The sequence below is a fragment of the Eutrema salsugineum genome, unplaced genomic scaffold (assembly GCF_000478725.1).
Source record: "Eutrema salsugineum unplaced genomic scaffold, Eutsalg1_0 scaffold_19, whole genome shotgun sequence".
Lineage (NCBI taxonomy): Eukaryota > Viridiplantae > Streptophyta > Magnoliopsida > Brassicales > Brassicaceae > Eutrema > Eutrema salsugineum.
Genome location: NW_006256838.1, coordinates 1,321,759 through 1,346,233, shown reverse-complemented (window position 1 = coordinate 1,346,233; position 24,475 = coordinate 1,321,759). Strand labels below are relative to the sequence as shown.

At 38.5% G+C, this 24,475-nt stretch overlaps 5 protein-coding genes, 1 non-coding gene and 1 pseudogene across 8 annotated transcripts; 1 reads left to right on the top strand and 6 right to left on the bottom strand.

Annotated features, from left to right (window-relative positions):
• The first annotated feature begins 287 nt into the window (after positions 1–287).
• Positions 288–2,282, top strand: LOC18020223 (L-type lectin-domain containing receptor kinase V.5). The gene has a single exon (XM_006402600.2). The coding sequence runs from the start codon at positions 294–296 to the stop codon at positions 2,280–2,282; it is 1,989 nt and encodes a 662-aa protein (XP_006402663.1). The 5' UTR covers positions 288–293.
• Positions 2,283–2,927: 645 nt separating this feature from the next.
• Positions 2,928–3,050, bottom strand: LOC112087211. The gene has a single exon (XR_002899974.1). It is a non-coding gene; the product is annotated as a small nucleolar RNA snoR86 (small nucleolar RNA).
• Positions 3,051–3,408: 358 nt separating this feature from the next.
• LOC18020222 (salutaridine reductase) lies at positions 3,409–4,848 on the bottom strand. Its single transcript, XM_006402599.2, has 4 exons — positions 4,781–4,848; positions 4,418–4,679; positions 3,895–4,077; positions 3,409–3,804 (listed from the first exon to the last, which is right to left on the bottom strand). Exons 1-4 carry the CDS (start codon positions 4,825–4,827, stop codon positions 3,409–3,411), a joined length of 888 nt encoding a protein of 295 aa, XP_006402662.1. The 5' UTR covers positions 4,828–4,848.
• A 2,227-nt stretch (positions 4,849–7,075) lies between these two features.
• LOC18020221 (cysteine synthase, mitochondrial) lies at positions 7,076–9,985 on the bottom strand. 2 transcript variants are annotated; one of them, XM_024157089.1, is made up of 10 exons: positions 9,559–9,985; positions 9,246–9,355; positions 9,091–9,148; positions 8,730–8,993; positions 8,228–8,365; positions 8,088–8,139; positions 7,924–8,003; positions 7,777–7,836; positions 7,559–7,652; positions 7,076–7,343 (listed from the first exon to the last, which is right to left on the bottom strand). In XM_024157089.1, exons 1-10 carry the CDS (start codon positions 9,925–9,927, stop codon positions 7,195–7,197), a joined length of 1,374 nt encoding a protein of 457 aa, XP_024012857.1. In that variant the 5' UTR covers positions 9,928–9,985; the 3' UTR covers positions 7,076–7,194. The 2 variants fall into 2 exon arrangements, with proteins under 2 accessions (XP_024012857.1, XP_006402661.1); XM_006402598.2 differs by having other exon boundaries at positions 7,076–7,357; positions 7,572–7,652; positions 9,559–9,983.
• A 2,706-nt stretch (positions 9,986–12,691) lies between these two features.
• On the bottom strand, positions 12,692–14,652 carry LOC18020220 (U5 small nuclear ribonucleoprotein 40 kDa protein). The gene is made up of 2 exons (XM_006402597.2): positions 14,408–14,652; positions 12,692–13,841 (listed from the first exon to the last, which is right to left on the bottom strand). The coding sequence occupies exon 2, from the start codon at positions 13,802–13,804 to the stop codon at positions 12,794–12,796; it is 1,011 nt and encodes a 336-aa protein (XP_006402660.1). The 5' UTR covers positions 13,805–13,841; positions 14,408–14,652; the 3' UTR covers positions 12,692–12,793.
• Positions 14,653–15,649: 997 nt separating this feature from the next.
• On the bottom strand, positions 15,650–16,115 carry LOC18020219 (annotated as a pseudogene).
• Positions 16,116–16,851: 736 nt separating this feature from the next.
• On the bottom strand, positions 16,852–24,286 carry LOC18020218 (probable phosphoinositide phosphatase SAC9). 2 transcript variants are annotated; one of them, XM_006402595.2, is made up of 14 exons: positions 24,214–24,286; positions 23,750–23,844; positions 23,000–23,595; positions 22,741–22,873; positions 21,372–22,591; positions 21,022–21,129; positions 20,760–20,930; positions 20,398–20,640; positions 19,828–20,268; positions 18,830–19,633; positions 18,235–18,432; positions 17,672–18,118; positions 17,347–17,580; positions 16,852–17,254 (listed from the first exon to the last, which is right to left on the bottom strand). In XM_006402595.2, exons 2-14 carry the CDS (start codon positions 23,766–23,768, stop codon positions 16,973–16,975), a joined length of 4,896 nt encoding a protein of 1,631 aa, XP_006402658.1. In that variant the 5' UTR covers positions 23,769–23,844; positions 24,214–24,286; the 3' UTR covers positions 16,852–16,972. The 2 variants fall into 2 exon arrangements, with proteins under 2 accessions (XP_006402658.1, XP_024012743.1); XM_024156975.1 differs by lacking the exons at positions 23,750–23,844; positions 24,214–24,286 and having other exon boundaries at positions 21,372–22,596; positions 23,000–23,462.
• Between the last annotated feature and the right edge of the window lie 189 nt (positions 24,287–24,475).

Sequence of the window (24,475 nt, the reverse complement as noted above, 5' to 3'; positions counted from 1 at the left end):
ATCTGATTATTGATGCTTTCACATTACTAATAATCCAATTATACTCGTAGGTTTCAAGTCATCATTAATAAGATGAATCATCTTCTGCTTACACACTACTAAATCGTCAAAGGATTAAATATCAACAAAATTGCAAAGTTTGACCAATATTCCACTTAATGCCCTGAAAGTCAAACCTTTTGACTTTGACTTTTAGATGTTTCGTCTTAACACTCAAGAAATGATGATAATAATATCACAGAAGATTGAAATCTTTCCCACAAACCAAAAAGAAAAAAAAAAGCAATCAAGAAATGTCTCGTAAAGTTATTCTCTTTGAAGAAATTCTTGTTCTGTTCCTTCCTCTGTTTTACAATTCCCATGGCTACTTCGTCCCACAAGGATCTGTAGGATTCGGCTTCAACGATTACTTCACTTTAACAAACACAACAAAACACACATACGGTCAAGCTTTCGACAGCGAGCCATATTCAATAACGAACTCCACCACAAATATCACATCATCTTTCTCAGTCAACTTCTTCTTCGCAATCGTCCCTGAGCATAAGCAGCAAGGCTCACACGGTATGGCTTTCGTCATCTCTCCGACAAGAGGCTTTCCCGGAGCTTCCTCCGACCAATACCTCGGAATATTCAACGAAACAACCAACGGTAAAACCTCGAATAACGTAATAGCTATCGAGTTAGATATACATAAAGACGAAGAGTTTGGTGATATTGATGATAATCATGTTGGGATTAACATTAATGGTATGAGGTCTATTCTCTCTGCTCCTGCTGGTTACTATGATGATAAAGATGGAAACTTTAAAAATCTTTCTTTGATCAGTAGAAAAGTAATGCGGCTTTCTATCGTTTATAGTCAACCAGAAAAGCAGCTCAACGTTACTCTGTTCCCTGCTGAGCTCTCTGTTCCGCCTATAAAACCGCTTTTGTCATTAAACCGTGATCTCTCTCCATATTTGCTTGAGAAAATGTATCTTGGATTCACTGCATCTACTGGATCGGTTGGTGCAATTCATTACATGATGGGTTGGTTTATTAGTGGAGAAGTCGAGTATCCAAGATTGGAGTTTGGTAGGCTACCAATCCTTCCTCCATATCCAAAGAAACCCTCTCATAGAACAAGGACGATTTTAGTAATCTGCTTAACGGTGTCTGTGATCGCTGCATTTGTGGCCTCGGGGATTGGTTTCGTCTTCTATCTGAGGCATAAGAATGTTAAAGAGGTTCTTGAGGAATGGGAGATTCAATATGGACCTCATAGGTTTGCTTACAAGGAGCTTTTCAATGCCACAAAAGGTTTCAAGGAGAAACAACTTCTTGGGAGAGGAGGTTTTGGTCAAGTCTATAAAGGAACACTTCCGGGTTCTGATGCAGAGATCGCTGTGAAACGAACTTGTCATGATTCAAGACAAGGAATGAGCGAGTTTCTAGCCGAAATATCGACCATTGGTCGTCTCAGACATCCAAATCTGGTCAGGCTTTTGGGATATTGCAGGCATAAAGAAGATCTCTACTTGGTGTATGACTTTATGCCTAATGGAAGCCTTGACAAGTATATAAACCATAGCAACACGAGTGAGAATAAAGAAGGGCTAACTTGGGAGCAACGTTTCAAGATCATCAAAAATGTTGCATCTGCTCTACTGTATCTGCATCAAGAATGGGTACAAGTCATTATTCATCGAGATATCAAACCGGCTAATGTTCTAATAGACCATGAAATGAATGCGAGGCTCGGGGATTTTGGACTTGCAAAGCTGTATGATCAGGGATTTGATCCAGAGACATCTAAAGTAGCTGGAACATTCGGGTATATGGCACCAGAGTTTCTAAGAACAGGAAGAGCAACTACGAGCACTGATGTTTACGCCTTTGGGATGGTAATGCTTGAGGTAGTTTGTGGAAGAAGGTTGATTGAGCGACGTGCAGCAGAAAACGAAGAAGTTCTTGTGGATTGGGTACTAGAGCTTTGGGAAAAAGGAGAAGACATTCTTGACGCAGTTGAAGAAAGTATCCGTAAAGAACAAGAAAGGGGACAACTTGAGCTTGTTTTGAAGCTAGGTGTGTTGTGTTCGCATCAAGCTGCATCGATCAGACCAGCTATGAGTGCGGTTATGCGGTTCTTGAATGGCGTTTCTCAGCTTCCGGATAATCTTCTTGATGTCGTGAGGGATGAGAAATCGAGAGGATGGCCTGAGCAAATGGAAATGCTCTTTGATGTGGATTTATCGGGTACATCGAGGTTTACTGACTCGTTAGTCTCACATGGACGCTGAATTATTCAAGTTTGCCAAATAAAGTTGATTTTTTGGTTTATCAATAACAACATCTACAAAACAGAGTCTGATGCACCATTTATATGACATAGCTTGCTTTGTATATTTAAATTAATCATTCATTTTGGTTGGTTCCATAACAGAGAACTGCCGATATGTAGCTTTCACAAACTTTGATTGTTTGATTTTTGAGCAGACTTAGAAGGCTGTTCTGTAAGCAGTTACAGAGATCGGATGATTTTGTTCAAAATTCTTAAGATTACATTGTCGGTTACTTTTCTTATGAAGTTAGCAGTTTAGGTCCAACGATCATATCTAAAGAATCTAAAATCGTTCCAAAAGTTTTACTTTTTCAAGTTCTATTGACCAAAGTTATGTTAGAATCAAAGTAAATCAAGTACCCATTACAGATTTTACGTTAAGATCTGTTCAGTATCAATGTTAATGTTGACAGTTCAAATCTAAAGTATAATCCTATAGATCCTGGGTAGGTGACAGATTAAAGATTATTAGCTGTTTGGATCAGATTTGATATTTAAAACCCCTAAGAAGATTTAAGGTATAGTTAACTTTTCAAATTCAGATCTTTTAAAACCAATGAAGAATGATGAAAACAAAAAAAATTGGAGTTTGATAAAATTAATGAATGTAGCGACTTGTTCGAGGCCACGATCAACATTAGAAAGATTGATAGGCACGGAGAATCGCTATTTGTTATTGCCAACCTTCAAGGCAACTCACGCCATTTTTGTTTTGACGTCATTGCTCTGCTAATTGGCTTTCTTAACAAAAAAACATGAACTTCAAACACTTCGACACTAAAACCCCTAAGAAGCAACGATAATATCTTAAAGAACCTAAAAATGATGAAAGAAACTAAGACTTGTAATCGAACTTGAAGATGGTTTTTCAAGTCTACTCCTTTACTGGTTTATATAGGATAAACAGTCGCGGCTGCGCAGGAAGAAGAAGAAACCCTAGTGTCTTAAAATAAAGAAACTTTAAGTTTGCAAATTGGACCAAAGTGTCTATTATAAATGGGCCTGGGCCGTTAAAATGCATCTTTTATTTACGGAAACGTGCATGGAACAGATTCTTCTTAACTTTATATAAAAAGGGTATGGGATCACAACCTGGAAATGATCTTCTTGGGCTCCACGCATATATAAAACTTGCCGGAGGTCAGCTTCTCCGGATGAAGCAACACCAAGCTCGCGATGGTTGCGGCAGCCTCTTCCGCCGTGTGAGTCCCTTGACCACCGGTCATAGACGTGCGAGTGAAACCAGGGCATAAACAGTTCACACTTAGATTTTTGCCGTCGTAGCGTCGAGCCAAAACTCTAGAGTAAGCGTTCAGGGCCATCTTGGAGACGGCGTAGTCCGACCAATTCGCCGGCCATCCTTGCTTCTCCCACGTTCCACTGCTCACGTCTTCTAGAAATTGTGTCACCGTCTCATCGATTTGTTCGTCGGTAAGGTCTTCATTTTCTAGGGTTTGTCTTACATTAGGGTTTCTCAGTTTCTGCATGCAATGAAACATATGGAAATTTTTTTACATCAAAACTGTTATGAATAAATTGGAATAACATAAACTTTTGATATTATATATTACGTTTAATGCGCCAAGCCTTGAACTAATGTTAAGGATGCGGCTAACGGAGACCGAACGGCGAAATAACGGCAAAAGCGCCTCCGTTAAAAGCTTGGCACCGTAGAAATTGGTCTTGATTATGGTCTCTGGCTCTTTGATTGAATTTTCGCCGACGGCGTTAAATGAAACGGCCGCGTTGTTCACCTGAGCTCAAAACGACCCCGTGTTGGTGTCAAACTAACAAATTTCCCAAAATATATTCAAAAACTGCAAAAGAATTTGTGTAATGTATGTATATTATTAATATACTGATAGTATTATAATGTTTTGGGAGAAGAGAAAATTGTGGTGTGTTATATACTTTTTTATTGTTAATTGAGTTGTCTTTTTAAAAACATTGTGATTATATATCAAACAAATTTTATCATCAAGTTTCTATTATCCATTGTAGTTTGGTGATGTATTTCCTAATAACTAGTTCGTTGATTAAAATTTATACAAACTCTTTACATACAGAATGACTAATTTACCCAATATTAATTACCAGAATGTCGAGTACTCGGAAGTTGAGACGGAACCAGGAGACAAAGGCAGCGATGGAAGAAGGATCGGTAACGTCGAGGCAAAAGAAATGAACGTTTCGAAAGCCAGTGCGACGGAGGGAATCGGCGGCGAGGCTTCCATTTTCGGCGTTTCGGGCGGTTAAGACGACGGTCACTCCAAGCTCCAATAACTTCTTCACCACCGCAAAACCGATACCTTTGTTTGCTCCGGTCACAACCGCGGTTGTTTCTTCCGACCACCACCTTTAATAATTAATTACTAAAATAATTAAAACCAAGTTACAGTTAATTATTTAATTATAGGAAGAACTATACATCCAAATTTTTTCAAGAGATTTTCGAACCTCTTTGAAGGTTGTGTTGGAGAAAGAGGAGAAATTGGATGATCCATTTTACTCTTTTTGAAAGCGAAAAGATGATATGATCTTGATGTTAGCGACGACTTTATGAGGGGACTATATATATGGATTATATAATCACAAGATCTTGGATTTAATGTTCTATAATAGACTTGGATCTTTACACATGCATATTGATACACTGTATTGATATTAATTATACATACATAACATATGGTTGTGTTTGTGGGTGGCAGTGTCAGAAAATAATAAGAGTAAAATATGAGTTTATAATAAAAAAATATCAAGAAGGCAAGAACCCATGAATATAACGCCGTAAATAATGTCACATTTAAAAATATGTAACTGAAAGTCCATGGGTTATAATTGTTCACACCTTACAAGTTTTGACTATTAGTTTCCTCGTCGTCCACCACCTTAAACGTTTTAGATGGCAAAAAATGATTTTTTTTTTTTTTCTAAATTTAATAAGTTCTTGAGATCTCTGTGATGTAAGAAAGCTTTGGCGAACTATGTATCAAGAAAGGTTAATGACAAATTGATAATGTACATCACTTCGATTTTTTTTTCGTTACAAAATAACGGAAGAAAAAAAACTAAATTAAACTATAATTAATGACAATGTGATGATGTAGACATGTAGCTAGGTTCAAAGATTATAAGCTTCTATATTATTGTATGTTTTGAATATAAAGTTTGTATCTCGGACTGGGTATCTAGCATTTGGAGATAATTAGGTGATCTACGTCTCCGTTTTGCACTCTGTTGTCATATTTTGGATACTAATGTATTGGTCAATAATTTATATTTTTAAAAAAGATAATTGATATGATCATGATATATATAACAGATATGTATGTATGTATGTATATGTGACCCATAATTTGGCAGTATTAATTTATAAGTAGCAATTTATTGTTGTATCCTATGTCATCAAGGAATCTTGAGCTTTGTTCCCTTTTATATTCACTCTCTAATGCAAAACACGTATTATTTATTTTTAGTATTTTACATTTAATTAGTGGACAACTTCGACCCAGCTATAAAAGTGAGTTTTTAACCTTTCTTTGGTGCTACATATATTTCAACTAAAACATGTTTCGTGCCCATCAGGTTTTAATCAATGTGGATAAGATCCAAACGAAATATATAACCTCTTAAGAGTAGTTGATATGGGTATATACTTGTCGTGTTCTAGATGAACAAAACTAAAGGAGTAGATTGACTAAGAGTCTTTAATTTATTGCTTAATGCTTTTTCATGCTTCAATTATAAAACTCATTTTTTTAATGTAGACAGTAAACCATACTCCTTGTAACCAGCTACTTGGTTTGAAAAATCATTACAACTTGATTGTATGGTTTTCAAATTAATAGATTTAGCCGCCACATAGAATTAGTTCTTTATTTGTGAAGTGAGAGAGGGTAAGTGCAATTGAGGCATGTGCTTGCTTCATCATTGGCTTTATAAATGATAGAGTTTCAATTTATCAAATAATATATTGTCAGAATTGTCGCCACTTTTGATGGCCTCTAATTCGGAACAATCTACGTGATATAGTCATTCATAGATGATCTTTTAATATTGTCCTCTTATTGGGTTGAATTTCTATGTTGCTTTTCCTTATGGTACCTATTGGTATCCAATTTCCTTTGGTAACTTTGTATTAGTCCGTTATTTAATAATTAACCCGCGATAAAAAAAAAGGATAATCTTTAATATTAATTAAATTTTAACAAACTACTAAATTTTACTCCTTGCATACGCACAAAATTTTTTACTCCCTCCACGATAGCTTTGCCATTGGAGTTGTAGGTAGATGAAGACAGAGTGAAGAACAGAACAAGAATTATTTGCAAGACTCTGTGTTCATGAGGCATGTGTGATTTTGTTTGTCCTTCTGTTATTTTTTTGCTTATGCGAAGAGTTTGATCTTTCTGATAATTTATATATCAGCTCCTAAAAGTTGAGTGAGAATATAAAAGCAATTAGCCAATTATAGTGGGGTTAATAGAGCGTGTCCTAATCTATCAATCCTAATTTAAACCACTGACTTTTGACCATCAAATATACTAAAACTAAGGTTTTTGACACGTTTTAATGTATAGCTTCTGGTAAATTTTCTACAAGTCTAAAGGACAAAGTAAAGATGTGTCACTACTTTGTGATGGATCGATCATTCCTAAACTCCTATATAGTATAACATACTTTACATCATTTCAATAAACCTTAGACATCAAAGCCTACAATTTATTTGGTTGATAAAAAAATATAGAGGGATGTAACTAATTAGTGATTTCCAATAAAAATGTTGAGCGATACATAAGAATATTTGATTGATGTCTAAAATAGAACTCAAACCGGTTTCACTATTTGGCTTATTGACAAACAGCAATTGCTTAGCACTCAAGAGTGCAAAAGTAACAATAGAAGAAAGAGATTTGCAGAAGTAGACCAAGTTGCTCTTGTTCATACCTCAGGCTGCATTTTCTCGACCTCTTCTCGGATCGATTGGAAAAGTGGAGTCGATAAATATCGCTCCCCAAAGCTCGGAAAGACAACCTGTAAACCGAATTCAAAGATTTATTCACACGTCAAGATTCGATTACATTATCAATCTCTTGACTAGCTTCATAGATGACCTTTCATCACGCAAGAAGACTACCTAGCTAAGTGACTATACTGTTGGTTCTCTGGGTTTAATATTCATCTTTTGATGTTGCAATCCAGAGCTTTTTGACGTCACAAACACATAAATGCAGCAAAAAGGACTTACAGCTATGAGTTTTCCGGCATTCTCAGGTCTGTTTGCGACTCTGATTGCAGCCGCAGCAGCAGCTCCAGATGATATACCAACCTGACAAAATTATTACCTTGACCTGTTAAAAATCTTGCATAATTTCTACCTTTTACACGTGACATGGCACTGTAACATTCGTGTGGTTCCCACTCAGAGATCAGACATAATACAAAAGACTAACCATCAAGCCTTCCCGAAGTGCTAGTTGCTTCGCGGTTTCTATAGCTTCCTCACTTGAAATCTGGCACGAAGCAAAAAAATATAGTGGATGACTTGTGGAAAGCAGATGATTGTATAACTATACATTATCCAATAAAACAGATCATACCGCTATGACTTCATCCATAATTTTCTGATCCAAATTCTTAGGTATAAATCCAGCTCCAATTCCTTGAATCTTATGAGGTCCTGTATTCAAATACAAGAAAATATAATACAGGATTATAGGATAAACTTTTCAGGAACCAAGGAAACAAATTTACTGCGCCTTACCTGGTTTGCCACCAGAAAGTATGTCGCTTTCGGTGGGTTCTACACCAATAACCTGATGCATGTAACATCAAACAATTAAACAGGAGTTTTACTGCTTAAACAGAAAGATGGATCCTTCCTTTTTTTTTTTTCTAATTTACCTGTACTTTGGGGTTTTTCTCTTTAATGAATCGACCAACACCAGTGATAGTCCCACCAGTTCCAATTCCCGCAACAAATATATCCACCTTGCCCTTTGTATCTTCCCATATCTCAGGACCAGTAGTCTCGTAATGAATCTGCATATTGTTACGTTATTTAATTATAACATATAGTTGCGGTTTACAAAAGTGACACAAGGAGAATCTCACCAAAGATCATGCCGTTTCAAATTCATGCAACTAGGTTGAACCTATATGAAATAAATTCAGGTACTCGCCTGTTTGCTTGTATAATATAAGTGGAAAAACCACTTCAGTTACAGTAAACAGTGTGATCATCTCAATTCATGACACAAATTATAGTAAAGGAAAAGTTAATGCAGGAGAGTTTTTGATTTTCATGAGCGTAAGCTTTCAGTTCTTTTTTCTTATGGCACATGGCTAGAGCTAGAAAGCCAGTTCATCGAGTAAATTATAATATGGTAAAGAATACAGCACAAACCTTTGGATTGGCAGGGTTATCAAACTGTTGGAGCATGTATGCATCGGGAGTGGATTTCAAGATTTCTTCAGCCTTCAGAACCGCTCCAGTCATGCCTTTTGCAGGATCTGTTAATACAAGCTCAGCTCCAAATGCCTTTAAAAGAACCCTTCTTTCCATACTCATGGATGATGGCATCGTCAAGATGAGTCTATAGCCTCTTGAAGCAGCAATAAACGCTAAGCCAATACCCGTGTTTCCACTGGTAGGTTCCACAAGAACACTCTACAGAAATTGCAGTAAGGACATGAAGTTAGAGGGTTTGACACATTTAGGCAGGATTAATCACCACGGATAACAGATCAATCTATAAAGGATATACTTTTCCAGGTGCTATAAGTCCTTTTTGCTCAGCATCAGTAACCATACTGTACCCAATTCTGAAATTCGTGAAACATGAAAGGTTCAGACTTGAAAAGGCTAAACTCAAAACATATAAAGAACAAGCTAAAAAAGGAAAAAATTCCTGCTACACACCTATCCTTGACACTGCAACATGGCTCCATGATCTCGAGTTTGGCAGCAATATTCGCTACACAATCCTTTGCTATACTATTCAAGTACACCATAGGAGTTTTCCCAATGAGCTGAATCAAGCCAAGAACAGATGAGAGAAATGTAAGTACATTCTGAAACCATTTGAGCTTCCAAAAGTAAAAAACTTCACAGAAGCAAACGAGTAAACTCGCAAACATTCACATTAGAAAAAGGCTAAATTTTGATCACCAATCTAGCTTTCATCTCCACAAATTCCATCAATTTCAATTCTAGGAAGAAAAACCCATCTAACCTGAGACACATTCTCGGCGATGTTGAGCCCATCAGCTCCAGTCTCGCGCTTAACGGCCTCGCACACAACAGACGGATCTCGTTCCGAGACATCTCCATAACTCCGAGTCTGCCTCTTCATCGCTAGAGGAAAATCGGAGGCAGTCGCACGCGCGGAGAAAGAGAGAGAGGAGATTTCCGGCGAGCATCTGAGATGACGGAGACTGGAAGAGGTCAACGGGTTAAGGAGGAGAGTAGAGGAAGATGCGGTTGCCATGGATGATGATGCTCTCACTGTGTTGTTGCAGCTTCGCTTTCCCACGAGTGTAGATAGTAATTGAGATGCGAGCTTAGCTTCGCGGTTAAACCTTGAAGCCATGAGCATCGCCATGATCGTATTTTTTTTTTTGTTTTTCTTCTCTGGAAAACGACGTCGATTGAATTTCCAGATACGGTCCATTTTTTAGACCAAGCTTGTGTACTTTTATAAGTTTCATTTTTGATCATATGATAGGAAATATTATTATAATATTCTGTTTTTTTTTTTTGGCTCTCTTGTTTTATCCAAATTTTCAATGAAAAACTTATTTATTTAGAATATTTAATAGCTCTGTAATTGTCTTTGTCATCTTTTTGGTTTACACTTTTTTATTTATTTTATGTTTAACAAACTAGCGTATACACATTTGATTTTATAAGTAGAAATAAAAATGGTGTTTTTGATCACCGACCAAAGTAACCACACCACACTAACCAGAAGTGAAAGTGGAGAATGTGTTCTTATCCATCCGACCCTACTACCTATCTCTCAAGTGTCGCAAGAATCTTTGTGGTTAATTAATTGGTTGTTGTCGTCAATTCTTCTTGTTACTATCTTCCTCATATTCAATCTACTTGCTTTGAAGTTTTAGCAGATCTTCTTCTCTCTTTGTGAAATAAGAAAATAAATTAATTTCCCTAAAAAAGAAGAAGCAAAAACCATAAAGAAAAGAGCAAGTTGGAGTACTCTAGCCTTGTTCCAACTTGCAAAAACACAATAGAGTAATGAGTTTGCTGTCAGAAATTCAGAATAAGAAGAAAAAGAAGAAGGAGAAGAAGAAGAGATTTCACATCCCTTTAAAATGGTGGGTAAACAGTCTGAAACAGATCTTAACGCTTGGGATTGTGGAAAAGCTATCAACTTTGGTGAGATTCAGTCATTCAGACAAATCTTTATTTGAGCTCTTGACAATCAGTCAAAGTTGAAAGACGATGTACCTTGGTGCGTGAATGAAAGAATCGGTCTAGGTCCGCTTCTGTCAATACTCCTAATGCAAGAAAATCCCACGTTAAAAGCTCCATTTGAGAATTTTAGCTCAGAATCAACACCACCAAGAATAACTTCCTCCTCCAAAACCTCAAAACTATCATCAATGTAACAACCGGGGATATTGATACGGATTTGGAAACCGTTATTTACTCCTCGCTTGAGACATCTGATGATTCCCCTTTCCAACACCTTAACCGGGTTCTTCTTAACCAGCCAAAACCCTTCAAAAACTGAAAACTTTCTCAGTCTTGCCATAGTCTCGTCAGTTTGAAGATACCTTAACCAAATCATGCTGCTGGACGTTTGCAGTATCCCACTGCTCATCTGATCTTCCATGTACTCAATGAGTCTGAAACTATCATTAAAAAACAACGACCTCATAATTCCGTTACGTTCCCCAGTGTTTCTTAAGCTAGTGTCGATATCCTTAAACAGAACTAAGCAAGCCATCTGGTGAAACCTACCTAACATAACTGCTGCTTCCTTAGACAACGACATTGTCTTTTCTCTTACTCCTCCAGCTTCATTCCAACCCAAAGCAGGGTAGATCAAATCACAGCGGCTAAGAACAGCCAGTAAACCAACCTCCTCAAGATACCTATTCTGTCTCAGGGAACACGCTATTATCATAGCTGACTCCAACTCTTCCTCTAGCCAAAACTGATCTGAGTACGCAATCAATGTACCCATTACAAGCTCAGGTGACACCACAACATTACGATAATGTTTCATCGGCGAGTAACCAACCAAATAGATATCATCACCATCAGCTGGGTATCTTAACATGATTCACACCGCCAAATAGCGGGCTCGGGTACTCCTGGCACATTGCATACAATATCAAGTTGTATGCTGAATCCCTGTCATGCTTGGTGTGCACATAAGCTGTGTTGCTGAAATCCATTGTATTCAGAAGCTCCTTGACTTCATAATCTATAGTTGGGAGATGAGCTCTCACATATGTCTTGATTCCACTGTCCAAATGGTCTAGATAGATCAAGCAGCCTTTCACCAACCTAGTCAGCTTACTTTGCCCTGCCGTACTGCATTGAAACAATGAAACCAAGCTCTGACCCTCAGATGGTCCCACATGCCTCTCGTCTAAACCAGTCATTTCAGAAAAACCAGCTAAATCTCTTACCTTTCCCTCCCACAGTACCCTCCTCAAATCATTTGGTACATTCACTTTTCTTGGCCGACCAGTATAAAATGTGACCACCACCTCTCGCACAACCCAGTTAACTCTGAAAGATAGATCCACACTGTGTACTTCTCCATAACGTATTTTACCTAACAAGTTACCCTTTAGATCGTAATCGATGAAGAAAGTATCTTCTGCTAAACTTCCGGCTGCTCCTCTTGCAATACTATCAACATAACGTGCGGTGTTTGCTATAACATTCCTCAGTTTACCGTTAACTATCATACCGGGATTCAAATCAGTGTACCTTACTTCACGCATACCTTCATACTCAGCCTTTGCATGTTTATATCCTGGAGCACCGTCCCTGAGAAAGGTTGTAGCCGCATCAAGGTCGATGCTTTTATGGGGGTCCATGCTCCAAATCCTTAAGCAAGAAGTCTCTAACAATCTAAGCTTTGCGATTGCAGGTAGAAGCAAAATGCAGAAATCGGTAAATAAGTCTGGAGACAGAGGAACTCAAGCGGTTGGAAGAAGAAGCGACGGTTGGTGTCTCTGTTTTAATTGATTCGGGGAAAAGAAACTCAACAGTTACCCATGTGCTCCTTTATTGATGAGAGGGTTAGGGTTAAATTCTTATTCAAAAACAGTACTATGTGATTAATTTTTTGAGTTATTTTGAGTTAATTATATAGATGCGTGTTGTCAATTTGAAAAAAACCGACGAGATGTTTTCAAGAGTTACAAAGGTTGTTTTGAATCCCGGTATGATAGTAACTCAAAACAAAAGCTTTCTACAATATTCTCTCAGATCTCACCTAGATAAATCTGTTTATCACCACCGCAAGATCCAATGATTGGTTCGTGAGGATGGAAAACAGACTCATTGACGGATCCATTGTGACCAGGGAGCTTATACAGAATCCGCCTAGACGCCGTGTCCCATATATGAACCATTCGATCCGCACTACCTGCTGTGACTTTACTACCATCTGGTGACCAAGCACATTTCAACAAGTTCTTCTCAAAGTTGTGTTGATGCCCTTCAAAGATCTTCACACCTCGATTCTGTGGAGCGTAAGGACGCATATCCCATACAAAGAGCTTACTGTCCATGGCATTAGTCAGAAGGTAAGATCCGTCTGGACTTAGGCTCATACCTGTTATCGTATCTTGATGGCCTTCAAGGGTCATGATCACTTCGCCTTTCCTCAAGTCCCATACTTTAACATCGTTGTCCACACCGCCAGTGAATATCTTATCGGCTGCATCAGAGAAACTCACGGCCGTGATTTGGTATTTATCAGGGAATGTTTGTATGGCTCCTCTTTGACGCATGTCCCAAAGCTTTGCAGTTCCATCATCAGATCCACTTACGATAAGAGGCACTCCTCGACGGGAAGGACAGCAAGAATTCACAAATGACGAGTGTTCAGCCATTTTCTTGACTTGTTTACCTGTTTCGACATCCCAGGCTCTAACGGTTTTGTCTGGACTGGCTGATACAATCTGGGAGCCATCACTTGTCCAGTGAAGGTCGAGGACAGCGTTCTTGTGACCTTTCAAAACCATAAAGTTTTTGCAGTCTCCGTGAACTCTCCAGAGGAAGATTTCTCTGTCGTGAGATCCAGAGGCGATCACGGTTCCGGCAGGGTTGAATTTCATGGTGTAGATAGCACTTTGGTGTCCACTTAGCAACATTATAGGCGCTTCTAAGCTTGACGTCCGTTGCTTGCCATTGGAGCCAGGTCCTTGAGGAGCACCGTAGGGGACTGTTGACCATTCCATTGGCTCATTCTCTCTTTTGACAATATCCATCTTTAGCTCTTACGATTCCTGAGGTCAGAAACGAAACCTATATGCCACAAGAAAGTAATTCGCACATTGAATCAATATAACGCAAAGCTGTGAGGATTACAAATTTGCAGATCTCAAGAGTTAAACCCATTGGTTGCAATAACACCCGGAAAATAAGCAATAGTAAACAAGAATCAACAAAGGATATAGAATCACCGTAAAGCCAAAAAAAATCAACAGACAGAAATGACTGCTCTTTGTTACTATTTGATTCTATTCTCTTCTTTTTGTAAAGTAAAATCGAAGATGAAACAAATTGACATTGCTTCCGTCTACATGAATCTCACGGCTCGATTTACACAGCTCTAAGAAAACCAAACGAAAACGAAGAAATCAACCGAGAAAAGCAAGCTTCCGAGATTTTATCATATTCTCTGCGTAAATGGAGAAATCTTAAATCAAGAGCTCATCAAAAAGCAATTATAGATCATGGTTAACAGTAACAAGACGAATAGGTAGGAGCTAAATCCAATTTCAGAAAAGGACAGAGCAATTATCCATAGAAAAGTCCTAAACAAGCTCATGATTCAGTAGAAGACTTCAGATGAAGAAAATCCTAGGTACCTTCGAATCAGATGACCCCGATAATAGCAACAGCGATGTCTCCTGTTTGCAATTCCAAAAACCCGCAATAAAATTTACGACCGCAATAAAACTTACGATAGAGAGAAAAAGAGAAGAAATTATAGAAGCTTCCAGTCCCGGTAGTACGGAACTTTGGGGTTTTCACCGGCAGATTTTTTGTGATTTATTCAAATAGATCCCATATTTGAGGGTACTGTCAAACTAAACCCCAGACTCTTATTTCCTTCAAAACTACCCAAACAAAAACATTGATGCGAAAATCATAGAAATTAAAATATAAAAAATTGGCAACACAAACCTCGAAAAAACACACGTAAAAAAGGTTAGTGACGCCACTCTTTTGTTTTTTATACTGTACTCCCTCTTGATGCGATCATTCAATTTAAGGAAAACATAAAGACTAAAATTAAATTCAGGTTTTTGTTAACTCCAAAATGACTCTGAGTAGAGTAAACTACGGACAAAATGACTCTAAGCCGGATCTTATATCGATTAGAAAACGACGGGCAAATACGAGTAAACCCTCAATAAAAAAAAATTGAAACTAGGTTTTTTCCCTTTTTTGTAGTAGTTAAAGAAAAAAAAAAAAAGCCAAATAGGCAAATAGTATGGCTGTACGGGTATAGGACAAAGAAGGAGATTTGAAGAAGAAGTAAAAACATCTCAAGTATTTGTTCGCTATGATTTTAATAAAGAGCTTCTTGAGAAAAAAAAAAAAAGAGCTTCGTCTTTAGATGATGCTCATTGCTCATGGAAACGTGTATAAACAAACATATATTGTATATAACATATGTAACAGAGTTTGAATAACCAAAAAGATTATGGATTGAAAAAGGTGTGCCAATATCATACATTGACAACAAAATTACTCTGTCAAAAAACCTACAAATTAAAACATTGGAGTCATTAGCCATATTAACAAAGTAGAGAACGTGACTTCATTTGCGTTCGATCTGAATAGTGACATCGGTCCATTTATTTATGTCATCCCAAGTCATGTCAACTTAGGATTAGAAAACCCAAATCACAGAAACGAAAAATTGATTAAGCATATACAATATCCAACGAAAGATCTCCTCTAGCTAGAAAACAAAAGAAAAGCTATTGGTTTATTTCTTGAATTCAAAAGAAGAAGAGATAGAAAAATAAATGACGTATAGTAGAAGCAAGTCATCAAGAAGCTTCAAAACAAACTAAACAAGAAAGAAAAGAATTATCAGCTCATTCAAAGGCCCATTGGTTCTCCTTGAGAACCTCAGCTTCTTCCTCGGGTGTAAAATCGTTCTCGATGCCAAACTTGGCGCGGATCTCGTTGGCGTTTTTGCAGGCTGCGATCATATCAGCGATCGAGAAGGCTATGGATATTTAGATAATTCGCAGCAAGAATGAGATCAAAGATTGTTGATTGATCGATATTCACGAACTCAGCGTCCCACTTCTTGAGATCTTCCTTCTCCTCCGAGGAAGAGGATTCTGAAGAATCACCACCATGCGCGTGCTTCTTGCAGTACTCGATCACTTTCGAGAGGATCTTGCTTGTGACGTTTGCGAGCGGTATTCCACTGTTTGCGCAATCGTCTTCGACCATATGCGCAATCGTCTGCGATTGGAGTGCGACCGCTTCTTCCACCTCAAACGATTCATCGTCGGAGCTTCTCAACATGATCATCTTCTTCGACGACATTGTTTTAGAATAGAGAGAGCGATTGAATAGTAAGATATTGAAGCTCCTATAAACCTCTATATAGTCGCCTGCGCTGCGTAATATATAAGCCCTAGTCTTCAGAGTCGGTGGGATCCAATAATATTTCCTTTTATTTTTTATAATCTCGATTAATTTTAATTCACGTTAATTTATAAATGTTAGGACTTTGTGATGAAAATCAGATTTGGTACAGAGCTTAAACCAGATTGGTAATGTCTGTGTTTACTTGGATTTAGTTAAGTCCATTGGTTTATGGTTAGTTAGAGAACACCGACTTTATCAATTTGTAATAAACTCTGGGTATATAAGCTGAGCATGTGTGGTCTTTCTTGTGTGTTAGGGTTTTGAGTGGAGTTGCAGAGAAAGAGAGAACTTTGTAATCCTAAGGAGATTAGTGGATTGCTGGAAAAGTCCAGACCGAAACGTAGGGTTCTCAGAGACCCGAACTCGTTAATTGCTGTGCCTCTGTTTTTTTCACTTTCTTGTTCAATACGTTTCTTCTTCGTGAGTGATCGAGAGTTTGAGAGTTCGTATTATTGGATCTGCTTCCGTGTTTAAGTTTGAGATAAGGAACTCGATGAATAGCTACACGATGGTTAATAACTTTACACAATGTCAAGAACATCAATATCACTCCTTATGTATAACATTTTTTTTTTTTTTAATCTTTTCGGGGGCAATCATACGGTAATTAACACTTGCAACACCAAACAAGAACATACAAACACAAGAAGCTATTTTTTAGATGAAACTTGAAAAGAAAAAAAAACAGAAAACAAAATCTTAGACCAAGAAAAGTGTGTGGATCGAACCAAGTTATGGCCAGTGAAAGAGTAAAATCAGGCATAAGAAAGGCTAGCCCATTTGCCTACTTCATAAGGATCCGCATAATAATATAGTTTGATCCTGTTTGCTAAAGACAGTCCTGCAGCAAAAAGAGAAGCCCGACCACTCAAATCATCAGCCTCTGCGGGATCATCTGCGAAAGCTGCAACATCTCCAAGCAGCTTAAACGAAACTCTGCGTGCTTGAACTTGCTTAGGGAAATCGAAATACATCTGTGTTCCAACTCTCGCCTCAGGCAATCTGTATTCCGCGATTGTCACCATTTTATACTGTTCCTGCAGAAACGTTTTCAGATCCACATGGAAAAGTCATTAGAAGATATTGGTTTTTCTGAGGATTAAAAAACGCCTAGAGACAGATATGATACCTGAAGAACAGATACTTGTATATACAAGACGGCTGGAGAGACGTGTCCATCTTCCATTATGATACTCGTCGGGTCCCAAATGTCAACTACATCTGAAGAAGGCGAGTGGGTAACACGAGGCTTTATGGCGTTAAAAGCTTCTAAACGAAATCCAGCAGCTAAAGGTGAACCAGGTTGCAGATAGAGTTCCAGGACTAGATCATTGTCCATTGGTCTCTCAGCCTCGAGAGGTATCTGAAAGAAGGAAAAAAAAAATTAGTGACAATTATAACGTAAATGCTATAGCAAAAGGCGAAAGAACCAGACATTTCTCTGAGGTACTAACCAGGAATCTATTCAAACGTGGAGCTCTGTCCAACCAATTTCTTACGCTCATGCTCTCAACACTTTGTAATGATGCAAGCGTTTTATCCCTCATGCTGTTTCCGATGACCAAGATGCGTTTTGCATGAAGACATGGTTCACTCTCGATGGTAGCTCCAAAAGAGGCACGCCGAGGGATTGGAGCAAAAGGGTTCTCATCCAAAGATAATAGATTAATGTTTCTGTCCAAACTAACAGAACTAGATCCAAGCCGAGGAAGACGCATTGTTACCCATATAATGCGGCAGCGAATAGAATTCTTGAAAGCAAATTTTATATGCCTGGGTCCTCTACCAGACTTTTCTGGACCGTAAAGCTCAGGCGAAGATCTAATAAAGGACTGTACATCCCACTTTCCCATCAATGTCCGTGCTTCCCTATTTATATCGTTGCTCGCCCAAATTTGGACCTGCATACATTAAATGTTGGAATGAGTGAAATCATGCGATAATTGTGGTAGCATTATCACTTAAGTAATCGCATGGGATAAAAAGAATTCAGTTGGAAAAAAAAAAGTCAACTTACGGTAGGAGCATCAGCATCAGAGTAACCACATGGACTAACGAGCAGAATCACACTGTTGACATCTGAAAGTTTATTAAGAATGATGACAGCTTCAACAGAGTTTGAAGACGGAGGAGCTTTCCAGAAGGAATTACATGAAGCAAGATTCAGAGGGGTGAGCAATGACAAAAATGGTGCTGAATTAGTCCCAGTTTCGACCTAAAACATCCAAAATAGACAAGGGAGGATTAGGTAACACATATAACAGCTCTCTGTATTTAAACTGAAGAGATGCGGTAAGTTTATCTCTCACACGTGGTGTTCCGCCACTTCCTTAAGGTTATATACTAAATGACAGTGATGATTGACCAACAAGAGGGGGGGCGAACAAGCAAGTTCATTTAGAGCAAAAGAAAATGAGGAAAAGGGAGTACCTAGAGCAACATCCTGAGAATAAAATTTCATCACAAAGCAAACATTCGATGCAGTATGATGATAAAGGTTGCAAATCTAGAAATTCTGGAGATAAAGAGGACCAAACGATATATTGGAACATCTAAAATATTTAACACCAAGCATATAACAGCAGGCTTTGTGGAAGAACGAAATATATTACCTTATGTAAGAAGCTTGCATATGGGAACTCAGCAAGTGATTCCTCTTGACCCATAAGTTGACGAAGGGAGTTAAAGTCTTCTTGATTAGGAGAAGGTTGACCTTTAACAGCAAGATGACTCGTGATGTTAGATCCAAATACCTCATTCAGAGCTTCCCGACCAGCATTATCAACACGGGCACTTCTTCGCAAGCTGACCAACACCCTAACATAATCTACAATCAAGGCTTCAAGTACTATCGAGCTGCAGCATTTTTTACAAATGTAATGGTCTGAACCTATTGAAGTAGCAGAGGCATCTACAAGACTTCCACCTCCATTCGCAGTGTCCCTGGAGTAGGATTTTGAAAGCAGAAGAGCTCCTCTTCCAGCACAACAAAACTTGCAAGCTTTTTTCATACATTGGAAACACAAGAACACTGAGCCCGCCTCTCCTCCCAAACTCTTGGTAGAAGATCCAACTGGACTTTTATTGACCTCAGCTCGAACTTGACACATTCCGCCATCACAACCCTCACCAATTCCGGTAATGTTCCAGAAATCTATCACATTATTTTCCAGCTTTCCTAGACCAATAGAAGCTATAATTTTATCTTCAAGAGAAGCCTGTCCCAGAACTGCAAGTGCATTTGCTATTCTGCACAATCTTCCAATATATAACTCATCGTCCGAAGAGTTTGGATTAATGGTAGCAGGATCAATTCCAATTGATAACAGTGCCCTATCTCTTTCTGCTGCAGAAATATTTAGACGTAGACGTTCAATTTCAAGCTTCATAGCTTCTACAAACTCAAGCTTCTTCCCCTGTATTATATTAGACATGCAGGATTAAGTTTACCATTAGAAATGGTACTAAAAGAAGAAAGATAACATGTGAGAAGAATAGCTAATCCAAGAAAAGAATCATATGATCAGAAATAGTTTGTGACAAGAAGTACTTGCATCTCCAGATAACATATTTTCTTTCCAAATAAATTAATAAGGGAAAAGTAGCGTACCATGTTTGGACCCACAAGGGATTTCAGACAAGTTAAGTACAAATGAGAACCACTCTCTCTAGGACTTTTATCTTCTGAGAAAGACCCACCAGGAATAGTTTCAGAGACACTATATTCAACAACTGCTTGGTCTAAGAAATCAAGCATGTCATTGCCTCCACTTGCAATACATTCCACCGCTGGTTGTGGAAGAGGGTCAGAAGAAGAGTACTCTCCTGTCAAAAGGTCAAGCAAATTACTGGGAAAAGGATCTTTCTGTTGTACTGGCGTGGACACAGTTTCAGTCTGTAAAGATTTTGCAGCAAACGGGTTCGAGTCAGAACAAGATGAAAATAGAATTTCATCTTCGTTTGTTTTAGTTGCAATTTCAGCCAATCTTCCTCCAGCACGTTGGCGACTAAACATTCCTTTCCATGGAAGAGAAATTCCGAGGACTTCTATCTGCAGCACAAACACAATGCAGAAAAGGTGTTTGATTTAAACTGTTTTGTCTTTTGATGATAGCTAATCAAAGAGCATGATGAAGCTAATAGATAACTCATCAGTTTCAGTCTGGAAAGTAGTTCGTACCTGACCAAGAGTCATAGGGATTCGAACAGAACCAGCTGGATAAAATGTTACCGCAACTACACGGGTCAAGAAATCCAACTGTCCTTCTAGTTCTTCAAAATCATACAGCATTGAAAGACTTGACGTATCTTTTTCATGAAGACGCGCACCAGCTCCAGTAACAGCCATATCCTCAGAACTAATTGGCCCTGGTAAGGGTATCAGAAGATTTGTACCATTTGCACAGCGCGGTATCGAAGCACCCTGTCCACAAAACATAATTACCGGGAATCAGTTATCCAGTTGAACTTACTTGCATGTAAGTCTACATGATCTCTTCCAAACAATAAAAGAGAAGGGACAAGACCTAAAAGAGAGTCAACCTCAACAACTAATTTAAGGTCCTCTATGTGGCGTCCAGTTCTCACGTCCACAGTGGATGGAGATGTCAAATCATCCGCACCATGGGATATAGTCAGTAGAAGTTGACATACATGGCAAGGCTCACTGAGATAGATTAACAATTCAACAATATCTGCAGCTTGGGGACATAACTGCAAAGTATATAAAAAGCAGGGAAATTCTTTAGCTCAAATTTTCCAGTAATGAGAACTAAGACGTAATGTTATAACCAAGTGGAGGTACCCAAGTTATGTCCTTCTTCTTGATACTCAGCAGACTGGACGCATCATTGGAACTTTCGGACATGCTAGGTACAGGTTTCAGAAGGAAACCACATGGTCGAGAAAGTACCTGTCATGAAAAAGGTTCCGTGATCAGAAGACTGAGAATTCAGAAAGCAACAAATTGTTAACTCTACATATCAACAAAGAAGATATTCTCTCAGGAATCTTATATCTCAACAAAAACAAAGATAAAGAGCTTCTGTCCAATATGAAGCAAAATCTACCTACGCACTAAAAGTGTGATTCATAATTTAGGGCAGTTTATATACATGGAAGAAATGTAGACTAAAACTGTGCCAATTTGCTTACATGTAAAGGCTGTACAGGAATTGATGGAAGATGCTTGAAAAGCCTCATTCCCAGAAACATCTCCAGCTGCTTCTGCCGTGAACTATCAACCATTGCATTTTTATATCTTCTCTGTAGGGTAATTTTCATGTTTTTCTGTGCTGCAGAAAATTGTTTAAACGCTCCTGATTCTTCACTGAAGATATTAAGAACTTGGCTGTGCATAGCTTTTGAGCCAGTGTAGAGGGTTGCATGGATATCACCTTGTTGCAGAAAAAGATCTGCGAGCTCAGACACAGGAGATAAGATAGTTGATCTCTTGAACTCCTCAAACTTCATGTCAAATCTCTTCCATGGTTTATCAGGACATGGATGACTCCATGTTGTTGTCTTAGTATTGTGATCTATATAATACGATTTTCCAGTGACTGCATCAGCTCTTTTTTCCCATCCTGGTGGAAGGGGAGCATTATATCCGCCATGGGTATTCACAGAATTATAACCATATCCAAGATCAGTATCAAGTGATATTCCCAGCCTTCTACATTGCTCTACAAACACTTGAAGACCACCGAAGAAACTAGCGGCATTTGTTCGATCCAAAGAATCAGCGCAGTTGAAGCGTATCACCCCATTTTGATGCGATCTCAAACAAAACGCACCTTCAACGTCATCAATACAGATTACCTCACCTCTGCAATCTTTCAGTCTTTGTCGTGAAGGCAAATAGTCACCTTCAGAGATTCCTATTGCCATAGTGGGAGATTTTAGATACATCCATAATCCTTCAATTGTTTGTTGTTCTCCCTTTAATTTCACACTGGCATGCCAATCGTAATTTATTAAGTGAACACGAGTATGCGGAAGCTTTCCACTGGACTTGATGAAGTTCATCGATTCTTCAAAATGCTGAACTAAGATAGATTCTGATTTCCCTTCTCCATTTCTTAACAAGTTGATGCACACAATAGGAACAAAAGCCTTTTTCTTCTGGTTTTCTCCAACTAATGCATCTAGATTCCTAGTATCATATCGCTTGCTTAACCTTTGGTAATACTCTGTGCTTCCTTTATAGGGATCTCTATCCGCCACATAAATTTCTGCTTCTGCCGCTGTCATTTTCAGTTCTGCACCCCACCATATTGGTATGGTGCCACGTCGCCAAATGTATGAGCTAAAAGCAATGCTCTGACCATGCCTTTTAGGTGTCCATACAAGCTGCTCACACTCAACTTCGTTACCTGCACTACACATACACTTCAAAAATTAGGCCCTAGTCAAATCCAGAGTCACATTTACATCAAATGTATCATTTCTTCCAGACAGCCATTGCTTTTAAACGTGTTAACAATAGACAAAAACGAAAAGAGGAATTTCGGGAGCGTCTCACCTGTGCCAGAACATGAATTTATGCCCCTAGCTAAGTAACGAGTCCCTGGATGCAGTCTGCTACGACGGGCCATTAGAGCAACATTCCCTTCTAACTGACCTGAGCTCCCAAAAGGTCTATATTCTGCAAACCCCTATAATTAAATAAGAAGACACGATGTGATGTTACCTCATCTTAGAATATGAAATGCTTCTGAGACTTCACATAAAACCAAAATAAATCTGATTAATCATCATTAATTCATTAATGGAGGACGAACCTGCAGAAGAATGATACAGTGTTCAGGCAGCCCAATATTCTTAAAAGGAACGGATAACCATCTATTCCAAACGAATTCATCATCAGGGTTTTGTACTGGAAAACGACTCGGGAAGGGCCGGGTGATGTCCCTAGTATCACAGAAGAAGTGCTTCCCGTCGATGTCAAGCTCTGTCAACTCCTGAATATTCTTGGTTTCACCTTTACCTTGAGGCTGTGGATTGTGAAGTGGTATTTTGACCCATTGACTCTCAGTCACTGTGTATACACATCCTCCACCAGGCAAATCCGGAATACTTGGATTTAGCTTGGTCGCAACTAAAAGCATCCCAAAGCTCCCCAAGACAGCATAACCGAGTATAGCCCTGCCATAAACTGAGCTTCTACAAACTCCTCTTGATCCATTCGTGATATAATCAACGGCTTCACGCTCTGACTTGAAATTATCAAGACCAGGTTTCCCAATGTACCGCAGGACACCAGTGGTAGGATCGATATAGATAACCTGAGTGTCAGGCCTAGAGAACAGACTAGCTATGACATATACTTCACCAGAGTCTAGGGTGACAACAACAATAGATGTTTTCTGACCAACAACTGCAAGAAGAAGATAAGAATTCAGCCAACCAAATGATGACAAACACCTAGAGTGGAAAAGAAAAAGACACTTCCATCTTCCGAAAAGAAACACAATGAAAATTTTTGATACATTTCCATCTTAAGAAAAGGAAAACCACAAAGTAGGACTCACCTGGTGGATGCAGATCCATCTGAACACAGGACCGACCGGAGCAGGTGACCTCTTGACAGCTTCACGGATCAAGATATCAACATGGAACCAAAAATCTAAGAAAAGAAAATGAAATGAGGAAATCGTTCACTTGAAATCCAGAGACATAAATAGCAATGGGATCCCAAAATGCAGCATAGTCAGTGCTTTACTAAACGCACGCTATACAGAATTCAAAGTGAGAGATCATCTTCCTAGAAAATTATCCAAGATCACTGAGAAAAAAATTAATACTTTTCTCAAAAAATCCGTGGTCTCTATTCCGATTTAAAAAAAAAAAAAACCCGGAGAGATCTGAAACTTTCGAGAGTAGCAAAATTATAGACGTAAATCGAAGATTCATACATATTCAGAGAAACCAGAGAGCTAAATACTTGAGAGAAATCGAGTCGAATCGAATGGTTTAGTCATAAGATGGAACTCACCTTCAAAGCTTCAAGGAAGCATGAAGTTGATGATCAGATGCAAAATTGGCGAAGTCACAGGCGAACAACCGAAGAAGGAGAAGCAAATCGGCTATCATTCAACCCACGGAAAATTAAAACAATCATAGTATGACACGTGTAAAGATATAATTAATTTATGAAAGAAGAGTCGGAAGTTATTGAGAACATCGACATTGGCCCATTAGTTTTGCAAAATCACGAATTGACCCATTCGTTAAATAAAAAACATTAGAGATGAGAG